An 18,475-nucleotide genomic window follows, 5' to 3' on the forward strand; every position below is an offset into this window, starting at 1 on the left:
CAGCTAGGAGACATTTGTGGGTAACAATTTAAGAACGTTTAATTCTCCCAGCCTTTAGCTAGGTGCTGTATTCTAGGGATCTCTTGAGGATTATGTGTCTCGTCAGATGGCTGTGGGCAGCAGAGGCAGAGATGAATTTACAAGTTGCCTACCAATGCTTGAATTTGGCAACAGACCAACAACATATACTCATGCAAGTGGGTATATGCCACGAGGATGGTAGCTCAGAGTGGGTCATTCAGAGCTCAGGGAGCAAGTGATTCATACAACGGAGAGGACAATAGATCCCCAGGGTCTGTTCCATTGTAACTGGACATGCAACTATGTCCTAGGCAATCCAGCAATGCCTTGTTTCTGACTAGTCCCTCTACCAGTCCTATCCCCTGAAAGTACAACTGAATTGCCTGAAAGCCACACCTGGCTCAAGAGTAATGCTTGGGCCTCCTGAAGCAATGAAGAACTCTGAGAAATTTCTGAGTGACAGTATTTCCCCTATTGCATTGCATACAAGAAATTGCACTTTCCTTCGGTTCCACGAACAACTGCACAGGTGTAAATACAACCTGTTTGAGGTACAGCACAGTACCCAAGAAAGACCAACAGTAATGTAAGTAATAGAAAGACCTGAAAAGGAAAAAAAAAAAGCAACAAGTGACTGAGCACCTTTAAAAATTACATCCTAACATAAAAAATGGTAACCTGTATGTCTACAACAGCTTTCAAGACTGAAGTCTAAATTAACGGTGCTGATGGCCTGAAAACTACTTAAGTTTTCTTGCAATACTCATTGTAACAATGGTATGCTATCTCATTTCAATTTTGTTCATTATTCAGAAAATGAATCAACATTTAGTTTTATTTGGCATGCAAAAACATATAATAGGTCAGTTTCTAGCCAGATTTTTCATTTTGCTGGCTTTTCCTGAAGGAATTCTTCACCAATCAAACTTTTCTCATCTTGCCCCAGAAATTATTATGCCATTATTTTTGCTGTGTGGGGGTTTTTTGTGTTAGTGATAGGAGTTGGCAAGTATGAAATAACTAATAAAGAGAAGATAAGATATAGCACAGAACATTCAATGTGGTATCTATCTATCCATTTCCCAGACTTTCACTATAACTCCATGTTCATTGTGTACAGGAAGCGTTAGCATAGCAAATACTGCTATGAGCAACAGAACCACGACAAGGTCCTTCCTGAGTCTGTTGAATAATGCTTAATGTGATGAATGAAGGGAATGAAGGGAAAAAGAACAATTGAAAGAACATGCAGTGTATTTCCCCCGGTACTCAGCAATTGTGAGGCCACACCTTGAATACTGTGTTCAGTTCTGGGCCCCTCACTTTAAAAAGGACATTGAGGTGCTGGAGCACATCCAGTAACGGCACCAAGGCTTGGGAAAGGTGTAGAAAACATGTGCTATGTGGAATGGCTGAGCGAGTTGTTTAAGTCTCAAGGAAGCTCATGAGGGACCTCATCGCTCTCTACAACCTCCTCAAGGGAGGCTGTAGTGAGGTGGGGCCGGTCTCTTCGACGGTGCCTGCAGTGAGAGGACCCAAGGAAATGGCCTTAAGCTGAGACAGGGGAAATTCAGACTAAACATTAGAAAGGTTTTTTTCACTGTTAGGGTGGTCAGGCACTGGAATAACTTGCCCAAGGAGGTGGTGGATGCACCAGCCCTGGAGGTGTTTAAGAGGTGTCTGGATCTGGGTGATATATAATGGTTTCAATGATAGTGCTAGGCTAATGGTTGGACTGGATGACCTTGAAGGTCTTTTCCAACCTTGATGATTCTGTATTTCTGTATTACTAATAGATCAAAGGCTGTTTGTCTGGAATTGACACCCCTCAACGACACTTAGGAAGCTACATTTTGAAGACTGGTATCACTGTATTCTCTCCTCTCCTTTGCACACCTTAACTACTGACTTCAATAGATCAGTTCATGGGCACTGTAACAGAAACACATGCTATGCCCCACTGAAGAACAGCCCACTTGGAAGAATAATTCCCCACATCCAAAATCCCTCTCCATGTCCAGTAATCCCTTCTAGGCTCTTATAAACAGAATTGAGTTAGGCAACATCAGTGTGTACTTCCTATGTCAAAATCCCAATCTGCAATATCTTTCCCCATCACGAAAGCCCTCCTATATCAATAACACAGAAAAGCCACTACAAAAAATACACCAAGGGAAAGTAACAACAGTGAATAATATCCCTTCTGGAAATGCCCTAATTTATAAGACTTACTCTGAACTCATACAATTTGGAATTTAAATAATAAAAAATTTGCTAAAACCAGATATTTCAAGTTGTTGGCTAGAATACCACATGCAGAACGAGCCTGACAAGTCAACACTCTGAACATATACAAACTACACAGGCGATATCCTGAACATGTTCACTACAAGAAATGGTATTCATTCCTCTGAAACTTGATGCTATATAATCCCAAGTGTCACATTTACTTGCTTTTTTAAAAGGTCTGGATTCCTCACTTGCAACTGTTCTCTTATCCTGAACTGCCAAGAGTAAGCGAGGAGCACGTTCTGATTTGGCAGAAGGATACTGGTGGTTTTTCAACACCACCTACCTCTACCACTTAATAGCAAACTGCCAGAGCCAGAATGTTCCAAAAAAACAAATAGATTTGTTAACACAGTCCTCACTGACCATTTTGCACTCTTCACTGCTAAAGAAAGTGATACCAGAGACCAGGTTTATTGACTAGTTGACTCTCACCATCTAAAGTACTGCTCTAAGCATTTAGAACAAATATATACTGAAAAATAAATGCATCTTCAGTAAAACTTGCTTTTAATGACAGCATCTGATTTGAACGTCTGCTACAGTGACAGAATAATCAGAGATACAAAGCCCTCTTTTAAAGTGCTTTTAATAAAGTTTTGCTCCAGACAACTGTCAGTTCTGGCAGCAACTGGATAGCCAACTAACACATCCACCTCATGTTTCTTGCCATCTCTGACCACAATAGACTGTGCATGCATAAATGTGATCCTAACATCTCTAAAATCTCTCAAAAAGCCTTAAACAATCCTATCTAGGTTCCACGTAGCTTTCTTCTGGAAAGGGAAGATTTATTACACAGTTATAAGGTCAAAAGCAGTAACCTTTCTTCAGAGTTAAAATCAGTGTTCTGGCACTAAATACATTGCTTTATGACTGTATGCTACAAAGTTAGAAGTTGAAAGAAAATATAATGGCACCCCTTTGGGTTGCCTTTGTCAATCAAAAGTAAAACAACTCCTTGCTACTGTCCTATAGAGTAGTATCAATGTTGATGTATTACACGGTACTACTCATGCTACAATAAACAGATATACAATACACAGACACGTTTATGCTTACAATCCCCCTATAACGTAAGAAAAACCTATTTATTTTACAGAAAGTACCTACTGTCTTGGCCAAAGCTATGCAAGACATCTGTGGCAGAACACTAAAAGACTGCCTGTCTACGTAGCAAACATCTGCCTCGAACACAACATTATGTCAAGAGAGATAAAAACTAACAGCCTGGGCTGCACATATGCAGGTGACGTGCTGCCTGCCTATCTCTACATCTCCCTCTTCATCTATGTAGAGAAATGTGCAGCAATTACTCTTGCTTCCAGGCAACTCTGTAAAAGGTATCCAAACAGAAAGAGCAGCAGAATTTGCCCATTTCAGCTTCATTTGCTGCAAAACCAGACGCTCCCTGTCCCCTTGGGGAAGAGGCAGCAAGCAGGAGAAGCACACTGCAAGTTCATGGGTCACTTGTTGGAGATGCAGACTAACAGGTCACAAGATAACACCAGTTTTGTGATAGTCTCAAATGCATCCCACTCTGAACAAAAGGCTCACTACATTTCATCCCTCCATTTATTTCTATGCTGAGAAGGACTAAAAGCCAGGAGCAGTCCTGAAGAAGAAACATCTACCTAGAGAAATACCAGAAAGTACAGCAAATTTTATTTGCAGCATTCAGTTATAAGGAAGCAAATCGAGAGCTCTAAACACTCTAGTCCACAAAATGGCTGTTCTGCAAGAATTTAAAATGGCACAGGCCTTTTGTACATATCAAAAATAAACAGTAGCTTCTGCTATCTGAAGGAGGAGTGGAAAGGAAGTTAAAAGCAGAGGTCACCTATCGAGCAGGAACAGAGCAAGCAATGTCTCTTTCCCATAGGGCTTTTGGTTGTCACCCTCCTCAGAAAAAGTAAACTATGAAGGAAGAAATACAAGATGTGCAGCTTTTCCACAAATAAATTTTTTTGAACTTACCCATAAGGTAGACAGGCAGGCCAAAACCCCTCAACAATTGAATGGAACAAATTTATTTTTCTGAGTTACAATATCAGTCATCTAGTATTTGAAAGCTGCATTTGTGTCAATAGAAGTGTATTTCAGTTGTTAATTCCCTGAAATTTTTAATCTCCTTACTTCTGTAGCTCCTACTGCCATTTCTACCCTCATGATCTTCAAATTCTCCCGAGTACAGGCAGCCCACTGACCCTCAAGGCAAGTGCTCTGCTCCCTGGAGCACACAGGACAAACTACTGACCACAGTATGTAACTCTTAATCTATATTGTTCTTGCTGTTACATGGCGAGGAACATGTTATAAATAAGAAACTTTAAAAAAGAAAATCATAGGTCTTTCCAAATATATTCATCTATTTCACTTATTACAATGTGATCAACTAGAACATCAGCCTCCATACAGTTTTAACATCCAACATGAAAAAAGTTCATTACACTTCTAAGATTAAACTTGACAGTAAATTCACTACTAACTGTAATTAAAAGATACATGAAATATTTTTGCTTTTGTACTACACCACTTTAAGAAAAAGGTATTAACCTCCAGTAACATCATCAATTTCCTCCTTTTTCAAAATACCTGTATGGCCCACACAGCATAGAAACTACAAAACACTGAAACAAAAATAACATAGCAGGTATTAATTAATATATTTAGACTGCAGAATCACAAGATTCACCACAAACCACCACACAGCTCGTGCAACAGGGATCCTGTCCCCTCTGCTGAGCAGGCCATGCTACCTGTGAGATGGCTCACTGTTTTCTCTTGGAGGTACCCTTTCTAGGTGGTGCTCAGAGAATTTGGCAACTACCTACCGTTCCTCCAGGTTGGAACCAAACCTTGGTTGGTTGGTGTTTTGTTTTAATTTACATCTCAACCAATCCAAGTTTCACTGAACAGGGGAAAACTCATTTCCTGAAAGTCCCTTGTAGGGAGGAGACTCTCAGAACACAGCTTGACAAATTACACACACACAGAGCTGACATGTTAATGACCACACCTACATTTTTCTGGGACCTTGCAGCATTGTTCCCATTCTACAGATAGAGAAAAAAAAAGAGACTTATATGAAATGACATACGGATCAATAAAAAAATTAAGTTTAAGGCTACGGGGGGAAATATTTCAAGCTTTTTACTCATTCTTCTTACAGGACAGCTACAAAGCCTGTTGATACCAAGAGTATACTCTGAATTCAGTTGCAACTTCGAGTACTGAACATTTTTAAAATTTAAAACCAACTCAGTTCACACACAAAGAAACATCCTATGTAATCATCTGTCAAAAATTCAGTTTTAGTGTTGCTCAGCATTATCATTAAAGAAATTTGCATTACAGCCATTTCTCCTATCCAAAGCTCATCATCTAATTTTAAACCAGCTTTCTTTTCTGCTATACTATCACTTTCATTCAAGTTTTAGAAGAAAAAAAAAGGACTTTCATCCCTTTCAACTCGGTCCCTTCCTAAGAACTGCCCATCTTGCTGGCTAAGCGAACCTCATGGAACACAGTCTGCAATGACATGAATAAAACTTCAAAACGTAAATGCAGTTAAATCCCTAGGGGCAACCAGAAATTAGGAAAGAGCAGAGTTACAATTCTTTGATATCACAACCTGAGAAACAAAATAATATTTTCAGGTATATGTTCAAAACATAATTCAAGATACCAGTAAAAATGCTTATCTGTAACTATCATCATGCACCACGTAGAAGCACCTGAACACTCATAGTACTACTGCCCTTTTATTCTTAAGGGCTAAGGATGTTACACTGTCTTCTGTGGACCACTGCAGGCATAATTTTAGCAAAACCAAGTGTGATCCAACCTCTCCTCCCAATCTGACAGGAGATAAAGCAGGATTCCTCCTTAAAATAGCTCACACCAGAGGCAGGGGAGTACCATGAAACCCCTTGGATGGTTAAAGTGGGCTTTGTGGAGCCTAGTTCCTGCAGCCAACTTGATAGAGATAGAACAGACCACGCTACCGGGAGGCAGCAGCACACCTTACCAACATCTGACAAATCGGGATATCTTTTATCTGGTGCACAGATCACACAACTGATCCACTTTGGGGTAACTAAGCACCAGCTAACCTCATGGAAAATGCTTTAAAATGAATACATCTATCACGAAACATATGATGGACTTAGAGAGGACCCAGAACCAGACGAGGCTTACCTCCATCAGTAAGAAAATACAAACGAGTCCCGTGCCTTACAGTTAAACACGGTAAAGGCACTGACGAGTCTCCAGGTGCACAGGGATATCTACCACATGCACCTCATTCCTGACCCCAGCCTGCTGCTTCAGCACTATCTCAGTGACAAAAGCATGGCTGAAACTTAAGCAGTAGTCACAGCCAACTGAAAAAAAAACCATCAGTAAGGAGAAAGTTTCACCAACAGCAGTTTCCTGAAGAACAAACAGGCTGAGCTGGAGGCTGCCTTCCTCGACCTGCCTGTGCCCAGCAGGAGCTACCACCGCCAGAAGGGCCAACACACACCACACGCTCCCAGAGCTGGCAGCCACATCCCTTTCAGCTCCTGCATAGCCACAGTAAATATTAACATGTGATAAAGTCTAACCACAGGAAAATTTCTAAGTACAAGGTAGCAAATATCAACACAAATGACTGAGTACACCGGGCAGGTTTGGGTCTAACTGTTAAAATCACTTTAGTCTCTAATGAAACCCTTTCCATCCCTAATAGTTAGTCATGCTACCTATTTTGGTAGTTACCTGAAACACTCATTCACTGCTTTCATCTACTGCTTTCACACAACAAAATACTGTTCTGCGAGTACTAGGTGCTAACAAGATTATTTACCAAATGAGAAAACTCCACTAAAAATGGGTTATTTTTCAGAAATAAGTTCTTCCACTCACTATCTCTGGATCATTGATACAACAAACCCAATAAATTCTATGACTCAATGGATGTAACAAAATGCATTTGTAACAACCCACCTTAACTTAAACCTAAAAAAGCATGAGCACTTTCATTAACGACTGAAAAAATACTAACAGAATCTGTTATTTCCCAAAAAAACTCTCATTTGAACTGTTATCCACAACAACCTAAAAACTGGATTCCATCTTTTCTCAAGTGGTAACTGGTGGTCAGTGAGAACTTTGACACCTCACATAAACCACCATTCCTCTCCAGTCTTTCTAGACACAGGTGCTCGTGGGTGCGAAATCCTAACTGCATAAAACACTCACCCTCGTTGCCAGCACTAGAGCAGGAGAGCTCCTGCATGGTGATCTGCTGCAGGACATGGGAGAAGACTCCTGGGTACATCCTTGTCACTGAGCTCACCTCCAGGTGAGCGCGGGAGGTCGAACATCCGGAAGGTTCCTCTCCTACTGCACTGACCCCCACTCCCTGTATCTAAAGACTGCCCTCCCGCCAGCAATATCAACAGTGCACACAAATAAAAACTGAGGAGAAGGACCAGTGCTTAGAGAAGCACAAGGAAAGCAGAGAAGCAGGACGGTACTGGAGCCTTGCGGCCCAGCACCAGTCAGGAAGCAAAACTGGCAGTGGGAGAAGGCAGGCTGAGTGACCTGGTGCTGTAGGAGAGAGCACACATCCCACCCGGGGTCAACAGGGATGGTGGAACACTGCCAAATTCTACAACTTCTGACAGTCACTGGTATTACTGCCTCATTGCTTGCTTGCTTCCCTTAGAAAGATGGGATTTCAAAGCCACAAGAACAATATACAAAAAAAGTCAAAATAGCAGTAAAAATGTCCTTTTTTTTTTTGAACAAACTCGAAGAGAAAGATTTAAAGGAAACAGCAGGAAGGTGGTGTCAGACGCTGGCAGAGACTGATGCCTGTTGTTTGCACTTCTCTGGAAGAAAAAAAACAAGTGAAAGGCTCAGAGAACAGCATGTTGTGATTTAGCCAAGAGAACAAATCAGGTCAAGTAGCAATCACACAACATGGGGGGGAAAAAACCCAAACCCTATCACTACTAAGGTAATTTACTGGAGATTATTTCATTGTCATAGCTTCAGTATGTCATACCCATATTATGATATATGTTGCAAGTACAACAAATAGGGAGCAAATACAAGAAATACAGTATTAATGTATCATCTAATGCACAACCAGGCTGTTGTGAACTTTACACTTTCTGTTCTTCTGTTTGAAAGCAAACAGCAATACCAAAAACTAAAACTCATGATATGGCAAAACTAGCATGATTAATCCAGATGCCAAACTTTGTACTATCTGCAACCATCATCGGGTTTAACAAAATTACATATTTGAAAAAATGACACAAGTTTTTAAGAGGTATGTAATAATAAACAACAGGAATTTAGAACATTTTTACTAAAAAGCAGCTGAAATCTTTATGTAAGTTTAGCTTGTTTATGAGACTGCTTTGTGAAATTCAGGGTCCTAACAGAAACATTAGTATTCCTAATGATTAAACAGTTCCACTGAGACAGTGGTTTGTGTATATAGAAAAATGTGTACATTCAGGACATATAAAACTGCCGCTTCCTTAATAGTAACCCCTTGCATGTTCTGGATATGGCAGCATGTATCAAGCAAGCAAGCGGAAAAAATCACGTACGGATGCAGAATACAAAGCACCACCTAACAAGGAAGACCAACATGATATTTGCTTTTCAGTTTGAATACTGGTATAACTCCTCTTAGGCATTACTTGTATCGCAATCATTTAATAATATAGTTTAATTACAAAGAGGCAATATGCAATCTGATTGTATAAGTAAATTAAATAAGCAATAAACTTCAAAAAAAAAACTACATATTGAGGCCATAACATACACAGCAAAAAGTGCTTTTTTAATCTCCTTTAAAAATTCCAAACCTGCATCTTCAAGAATTACTTCTATTTGAATCCTACAGTAGCTTTAAAATATTAAAATCCCACTCCTCATAGTGAACCTTCATAAGACTTAGAACACAGGTACTATAACAAGAATTACTCCACTTTATTCAAAGCTGAAGCTTGTAGAAAGCTTACAAGAGAGCGTCTTACCAAAGCTTAGTACCATGAATAAAACTACTGAAACTAAATCATGACATTAATGTAATAGTCAGGAAGTTTCTAAAACATATATCAAAGACACACCAACCACTCCCAAACAGCCACCAGCTCAAGGAATAACTGAATTGCCAAAAAAACCCTGAAAAAAACTAACCAAAACCCCTAGTAATACTGATAAAACCAGTCTTTATAATCACTGCTATCACAGTTAAAATATAAAAACTTACTTTATGAAGATAATCACACCCCCTAGACCACCACCACTCTTGAATATTCTACTGATGTTAAAGGGATTATTATTATTAATAATGTGTGGATTTTATTTTCAATTGCTTTATAATGAAAATACCAACTTCTTAAAGGACACTACTTTTCTCATCACTTTTACTAAGAATAACCTAAGAAATAACAAAGGCTGTAACATCCTTGAGAAGCAAAGTAGTTAGCAAGAGGGTATTAGGACACACACTAAAAAAATTGGCTAAAGTACTGTTGCAAAATTTAGGACAAAACTGTGGAACCTATGAGAACATAGCATTAACTAGAAAAAAACCCCCAATATTTACCAAATACAGCTATGCAGTGTACAGGTCGGATTTGTCTAAGTCACAGGAGTGAAAAAAAGTGGTATTACAAATCCTACTTGTAGCATCATCTGAGTTTGTCTCCATAGAACCAAGAGGCCGAAGAGTTCCACGGTGGAGAATGGAAATGGGAAACACCTCTGTTGTTCAATCTACGTCATCTGAAGAGCATCACAGACCCACAGAGGGAAGACCAGGATTTAAATTATACTGTTTCAGACTTGCAGGACTTATGAAACTCGTGTATTTATTGTAAGTTTACTTTCCAATTTCTTGCTCTTCAGCATATAGTTCAGAAGTGTGTTTACTTACAAAGAAAAAAAAAATGCAAGCCATCAAAAGTTACAGATGCAAGACAGAGCTTGAAGTATCTGTATGCTTTCAGTTCAAGGTAGTTACAAAAGTGAATAGCTAAAATGCTGGGTGTATGTGACATCATACAGTAATTTTTCTAAAAGCATCAGGATTTCCTTTATTCCTCAAAAAAACCTGTTATTTTTCTCTTACAGGTATAGATCTATTAGAAGTCCATAGAAACAGAATCTAGTACTCCTCAATCCCCCAAATAATTATGGTCAGGCTTCACTTCCTGTAAAAGGCACTCTGGAGTTTATTACCACCATCCCCATCTCCTAAAATCTGAAGTTCAGAGTCCTTTGTTCTTAAGGGCATTATAAAGAAAGCACTGCAGCCTTAAGTTTCAACCTATTTAAAACTGCAGATACGATGAGGCGAGATACATTGCTTAATGCTCCTGCTGCCACCTCTCAGCAAGCAGAGGTGGACCCAGGGAATACCAACCTCCTCCGTGACTTCCAATTTCACATAAAGGCTCCAGTAAATTAACTTTCCCACTCCAAAGTGATCAGATTCCTGTCACAATTGTGTAGTCACTCAACAATCCCTAGTTTCCCCTCTAAATCCTTGGAGGACAGTTGTCAGCTTCAGAGTCTCTCCAGATAAAACTACTGAGCACAAGGCAGGCATTTTTTCTTATTTGTGTATTTTAAAAACACGCTTCAGCACCAAATGCTTAATCAAAGCTTGGAGCAATAAGTTTATGATCTATTAAATTCATAAAAGAGAAAAATAGATTCAAACATTATAAACTTTAATGCTCTGCTGGCAGCTAGACCATCACATCACTGGAAGCTGTGGGTGAGCTGCCTGAATTGGAGTTTTGAAGCACTTGATCAGCTTTCACCAGCAACTGCTTCGGCCACTTTCATTTGTTCAACCACTTCAACAGTTGGTTCACTCAGAACTGCAAAAGAGCAACCAACAACTTGGAAAGCAGGAATGCCTGGCTTTCTCTTCCAAATGATGGACAAGAAGGACTGGTGACTAGATTTGATCTATTAACTCCAAATCTCGTAAGGCATGGTGACCAGAAGTAATTGACTCATTTCACAAACTACAGCTAATTCTCCTTTATCTGTTTTAAATGCAAAGCACATTTGGATATATTTGTTTCTTATTATGTACATGCACAATTAGAATTCATTTTATTTAACTAAGTTAGCTAAAAGCTGTCTAAAGCACAGGGAATTATGTTTCTTAAACATTAAGAATCTAAGCTGCATAACTCCTTAAATAAATGCATGTAGATGTGTCCCCTCCTGCCTAAAAAGAGGTATGACCAAATTAGACCAATTAGAATCAACTTTTCTTTAGGAAAAATAATTAAGCACAAATGCAAAATAAAATTAAAAACAATTATTTAATCAGGGTTTCCTGCTCACTGATTTAAGTCATGATTAAAATTAATAATACAGTCACTCAGATTTCAGTCAATCCCTCCAGCATGGACCCATCCCAAAGGGTTGCAGAGTCCCAGTCTTCCCCCAGCATCTTCAGCACATCCAACTTCACTTAAGATCTTCTGCTCCCTTCTTCCAGGACTAAGATTGAGGTGGATTAAGGCTTACAAGCAGTCATGTTCCTGCCACCTACCACATCCTCCCCAGGGAAAGCCTAGGTGCCAAGATTTTTCTGCTGGTATACCCCAGCACTCTGCTCAGGAATGAAAGAAAGGTGCCTGGGAAGGAAGCAGACCCTTACTTCCTATCCTAAACAAAGCATCTCACTAAGGATGGAGTCCAGATGACGGGAAATGTAGGATCCAAAATACCTTCTGATGCTCACTAACGCATTCCTACTGCTAGTGAACTTTGTCCTTAAGTACTGCACATGAAGTGCAGTACTTGTTCCTTGTTATTTTCAGCAACTAGTAGAAGTTTTCCACTTGCAACACCTGAAAAACTGGGTTATATTATGGTGGCCAGCTTCTGTTTAACTGCTCTCCAATGATCACAACTGAAGTACTGGCATTCTCAACAGAAACCCTGACCACTCTACTTCCTCTACCCACCTTCATATATCCACTCAGAGCAATTTGGCAAACCAAATTTACCTTTTCCTCTTTTACAGCTGAAACACACCGAGCCAAACAGAAAGAAGTTCATAAGGCTTTTCTTCCTCCCACTTGTGTCCTTTTGCGCTTTTTAGCTACAGTTCGGGAAATATTCTACTGCATAAACACTGTTTACTAACTTCAACATTTTTTTCTTGTGTAAAAAAGCTCAGCATGGAAGCAAAAAATTTAGTATGAGAGTAAATGGATTGGGAGCAAGTACTACTTCAAAACGCAACCTTATACCAAGAATACAAAAAGCATAAAGGATTATTTAAGACTGTCATATTTCCATAATCTCAATTCTTAAGGTAGCAAAATTCTATAGAACTAACTTTGATCATGATGCACACATATATGGTAGTGTTTCCCAGGAGTCACAACAATATTTTGCAACCATTTAGGATTATCAGGCTCTAAGAAAACCCAAAGAAATGTAAGGACTAACTGCAGACCACAGTTATTACTAACAAGCAAGTTTACTTCAGCTTGGTGGAGAAAAAAAATTACTTGCTGAAAGAAAAAGCAAACCAGAAAAAAACAAACAGGAAAAAAAAAGAATGAGAAAAATAACAAGCTTTTTATTTGAACAGAGATAATAAATAAAAACATGCTGTCCTTATATTGATTCTCTCTTCATTTAAAATGGAATAGGTTAATAGGAAATTCCATTCCAGGCAGAATAAAACAGAATTAAAACAAAACAGTTGGCCAAGGACTAATTTACTCTATTTGCTACAGCACTTACCTTTTAGAAAATCAGATTCTAACAAGGATCTGTACTAAAAAAGGTTTCCTTTTCCCTTTCTCATTTGGACATGCTACAAGATCTCCTAAGAATTTGGCATAAGCATCAGATTACTATGAGAATCACATCTTCAACAAAACCAGCAATAATATCACAAGCTAGAATTTGTGTGTATCACTGGCACAACATTAATATCAGACAACACCTGCTCATGCTACAGCCAGCCTAAATAACCTTTTATGATTGCTGTGCTCATTCTGAGTAGAAATATGCCATCATTTTTAAATATAAAAAGTGTTCCTGTTCTTCTCTGCCCCCATATAAACTGCCCAAATCCATAAAATTTTTAATCTACAGTTGAATTATAAAAATCAACAAACTTAATGAGAACTTACTGTAAAAGCAAATAAAGTAGCTGAGGTTTTACACTACAAGCAAACAACAGAAAACAACAACTCTGGAAGTTTTAATACGATTCAGGTTGCTTTTGTGTTCAAGGACTAATATATTGTACATAGCATACAGATACAACCTGGCATCTAGAAGCATTTTCTAGACTGGAAACTTAAGGAAGAAATAAACTGTACCTTTGTGCTACAAAGGTATACAACAACTACCATCACATTTTAGGTAACAATAAATACAAATTATACATATTTATCAAATTCTAGGAAAAAAGTTACCAACAAAATTTGCTACCCATACAACATAACTTTTCAAAGACTGTCAAATACAAGGCATAAGTTTATTTACTATTTTGCCATCATATATTAATTTGGACTCAAATCTGAAAACCGAAATTTGCATTCCCGTTGTGTTAGTTCAAAGTTCTATTTGGCATTCTATTTTGCTTTTAGCAGAGTATTGAAAGCCAACAGCACAGACAAAAAATAACTTACAAAGCATCATGCTTAATCACCAGACACTATAGCACTGCCCAGTGAGCCAACCATATCCTGGGCTGCACCAAAAGCAGCGTGTCTAGAATGTGACGGGAGGGGATTCTGCCCCTCTACTCCACTCTGCTGAGACCCCACCCGGAGAGCAGTGTTCAGCTCAGGGGCCTCAACATAAGGACATGGACCTGCTGCAAGAACCCAGACAAAGGCCACAAAGATGATCAGAGGGCTGGAGCATCTCTGCTATGAAGACAGGCTGAGAGAGCTGGGGTTGTTCAGCCTGGCGAAGCTCCAGGCAGACCATACAGCACCCTCCAGTACCTAAAAGGGGGCCTATAAGAAAGCTAGACAGACTTTTTACAAGGGCAGGAAGGGACAGGACAAGGGACAGTGGCTTTAAACTGATACCAAGTAGACTTAGATTAGATATTAGGAATAAATGATTTATTTTGAGGGTGGTGAGACTCTGGAACAGGTTGACCCTCTTGCAGTTGTGGAGCTGGGCCTACTGTATCCCTGGAAGCGTTCAAGGCCAAGCTGAATGGGGCTTTGAGCAACCTGGTCTAGTGGGAGGTGTCCTTGCCCATGGCAGGGGGTTGGAACTAGATGATCTTTAAAGTCCCTTCCAACCCAAGGCAATGTATGGAATCTCTTCTGACTCTCTGCCTTGTCGTTCTCCATTTACCAAACAGCACTTTGCAGGTATGCGCTTCAATATTTTTAGTTACGTACATAAAGCAACTGTCAAGAAGTCAAGAAACTTCAAACAGGAAATTGTGTGACTGCAATTATGTGAGCTGTGGCACACGATTCAGTCATACAATCACACATACAGTATGTAAAATAATACCGCATAACAGTACTCCTAAATTCCTGATAACATCTACTGCAAGGCTCTTAAGTGACCACATATACCACATGTAAGTTATGGGTATATAAAACAACGGACAGAATTAAAGACATTTACAAGCTACACTAAAATGCAAACAAGAGATAGTTCTTATACAGTAGAAATGTGCAGGTGCAACCATACTCAAGTCCATCCCAGTCTTTTCATTTCAAAACCTCAAAACATAAATTCAAATCAATACAGCAAAGCCATGAGGCCACTCCAGATCAAGATACAGAAGATAACATCCAATGGAAAATGTTGCTGCAATGTTGCAGCACATTTTAAAAGAATAAATTTTTTTTTTAAATGTTATTTTCACCTGTATTTTCCAAGTAGTCTCTTTTGATACTGACAAGGTATTGCCATTTTTTCAAAAATGAGTTTGTGCAATAGTTATATATACCAGAGCTTTTCTTTTTTGCTTTTTTCCTATTAGAGATTCAGAAAATATTTTTAGAACTTCCTAAAGGTGTTGCAGGCTTCTGTTCTTAATAAACGAGAATGTTCAAATGCCCATGTGAGACATGAGAGCTGATACCAGACCTTCAGAGGTGAGGTCAGATCAACCACGGCACATGCGGTACACTCTGTGAAGGCCTGTACTTCCAAAGGCAACAGGGACATAACTCTCACAGGAGCCAACCAAAGGGATTTTAATCCACAAACACGAAGGCCAGGCTGGGAAAGAAGCTCTGCACAAGTGCCAAATGAGCTGTATCGGTAAATATTACCCACTCAAAATTGGCATCAGCAGTGATGCAGCTGTGATCCAGTATATGGGCCAGCAGCCCTGTGCATTGCTCCAAAACTCACAACCTCCGTTAACAGCACAAGGTATCACAAGTTTAGAACTGATGACGGCACAGGCTCCTATAAACACACTACACTGCAAATACAGCATGCTTATTAGCTTGATCTAGGATCAATCTTTCACATATATAAGCCAATGTCTATGAATATACCGATGTATTTATATTCCAGGGCCTACTGATTTCCGGCAAAATACTTCATTGTAAAATGTATATACATAAAGTAAGATGTGTTGATAACATCTCATAAGCATGAATGCAAAACATAAACCCAAGCATGGCAGCTTATGCTCATTTTCAAAGAGAGCTACCTAGTGAGGACATACAATTAAATGCAACCCAGGAACACCATGCAAATACAATACGTTATAGTACCAGGCAAACACCAAGGTTTTGATTACTTTTAACACCATAATCTGTATTAGAGGATGCAAATTACAGTATCCAGAAAAATCCAACAGCATGAGTTGTAAGAAAAAAATGTAAAAAGCATCATCATCATATTAAAAATGAGTTTCACAAAAAATATTTTTCTTGTCTCAGTGGAGGTACTCAAAGACCACCATTTTTTGTTAAAATAAAGATACATAATTTATGCTGCAATAATCATTTCAAGCTTGTATAGCAGGTATTTGAAATACACCCAAAAATATCCTACATATAGATACTACATGCGTGCATATTCATAACAAGAGTTGCAACACTGAAGAAACCTACTCTCAGTAAACTTAAAACTACGAATTTGGCTGGTGATTGTCATTTTTCTAACAGCTTTGGCTTCCCAGAGAAGATGAGCACAAAATGCCTGCCACTTTACTCAGCATCTTTAACATGTACTGTAATTCCTTCCCAGGTATTTTCTAGAGCATTTCACGTCCATCTACCTGCAGGAGCGTGTGCAAAAGTGACACAGAGTGATACAAGTCTGACAACTACTGGTGTGGAAAATGGAGAAACCGGACTGTGTTATACATTTTCAGGATGTCGAATCCCTGTTACCAAGCCCCTAACATTGCTTATCAACCAAAAAAGAAAAAAAAAAAAAAAAAAAAACAAAACAACAAAAACAAAAACAAAAAAAAAAAACCAAACCAAGAAAACCCAAAAAGCAAGCAAGCAACTACAGGAAGACCTAAAAACAAAGAGTCCCCATCTTGGCAACTATTTCTATTTTAAGTTAGCAAGTTTCCTGCTTGGGCGATGACGTTTTGCAGATGCTACAAGAAATGCTACGTAGTATTCATTAAACTGGGGCAAATCAATTAAAATTATACAACTGCTCGGTATGCAAGTATCTGTGCATAAAAGTTCTCCTCCGCCACTAACCGGCGTTCAGCAAGTAGTTATTTTAGCTAAAAGCGCCGAGCAACTCACTTGCTGTATAACTGCTACATCTTGTGGCGACACATTTCAACACAAGGAGGAAAAGCAGACAATACCCGAAAGGGAACAGCGAAGGGACTTGTTTGCTCATAACCTTCATACAGATATTCCCTGCAAACACCCACAACACCCTGCTGTCGCTGTCGGTGTAACACAAGAGGGGAGGAGCAGGGGAGGGAGGAGAAAAATATTATCATCGAAGGCGTGATGGAGGACAGGAGAAAGTTGCAGTCATTCCGTGGCGGCCGCAAGGCGCCCTGTCACTTCTGGCCGCAAAACCGGCCGCCCCCGAGGGCGCTTTCCCCACGGGGACGAACCTCCGGTGTTGGCCCCTCTCCTTCCCACCTCCATGATGCCAAAAGTGCCCAACTCCCTCCAGCAACAGCGGCTGCATCCTCCAGCGCAACACTTCTACTTAGCCGCTGACGGAGGGGAGCCTATTTCGGGGAGGACGCAGCGAGCGGCCGCCCGAGGAGACGCGAGCGGCTGCGGCAGGCGGACGGCCCGGGGACGGAGGGAGCACGGGGGGTCCCCCTCCGCGGCCCGGAGCGGGGGGAACAACGAGGCGCCGCCGCACTGACGAGCGGGCGGGGGCGGCGGGGCCCCTCTCGCCCAGCGCCCGAGGCTCCGCTCACCGCCACCGGGCCCAGCGCTGACCCCGCGCTGCCGCCGGGGGCACCGGCCTCTCCCGCCACCGCTCCCCGGCAGCCCGGGACCGGCCTCCGGCGGCGGCGGTTGGGCCCCTCCCCAAGGGCCGGGCCCCCCGCGCAGCCCCGCGGCGCGCTGGTTACCTTCCTTGGGCGACTTGCCGAGCGGCGCGCCGTGCAGCTGGGAGGCCGCCGCCGCCGCGGAGCAGCCCTGCAGGCTCGGTGGGGACGTGGAGAGCCGGGACCAAGATGGCGGCCCCTCCAAACTTCCACTGCTACTTTGGACACTCATCAAGCTACTTTCCTGGAGCCCGGCAGCCGCCGGGGGCGGCGGGGAAGGCGGCGCGGCGGGGGGACACCCAGCGCCGCGCTCATGGCCGGGGGGCCGGCCCGACACCGGCGCGGGGAGGCCGCCGGCAGGGAGCGAGCTCCGGAGGCAGGCGGGGCGCGGGAGAGACGGGGCGCGGGGCCAGCGCAACCTGCCCGCACCTCTGCACTGCGTCGCCGCCGCCGAGCAGCCGCCTGTGTCTGAGGCCAACCTTCCCCGCTGCCGCCGCCGCCGCTGCCGCCGGGGAGGGGAGGGGAGGGCGCAGGCGGGGAGGGGTCATGCGCAAACACGATCGCGAGCCGAGCGAGCGCCGCGCTCCGCCGGCGCCCAGCCGAGCCCCGCCGAGCCGGAGCCGCCCAGGGGCGGCCAGCGGGAGCGGCGCCAGCCGAGCACGCACCTGCCCCAGCCCC

At 41.6% G+C, this 18,475-nt stretch overlaps 1 protein-coding gene across 1 annotated transcript in view; it reads right to left on the minus strand.

Moving 5' to 3' along the window:
• The window catches only part of TLK1 (tousled like kinase 1), a 68,385-nt gene extending 50,082 nt beyond the window's left edge, over nt 1-18,303 (minus strand). The window contains exon 1 of the mRNA XM_042040563.1: nt 17,882-18,303. Coding sequence (XP_041896497.1) covers nt 17,882-18,029 — 148 coding nt within the window. The 5' untranslated portion in view covers nt 18,030-18,303. The remainder of the gene's footprint in view (nt 1-17,881) is intronic.
• Between the last annotated feature and the right edge of the window lie 172 nt (nt 18,304-18,475).

Source organism: Corvus kubaryi, unplaced genomic scaffold (genome assembly GCF_017639235.1).
Source record: "Corvus kubaryi isolate FWS band 111438036 unplaced genomic scaffold, C.kubaryi_AGA036_p1.0 37396, whole genome shotgun sequence".
NCBI lineage: Eukaryota > Metazoa > Chordata > Aves > Passeriformes > Corvidae > Corvus > Corvus kubaryi.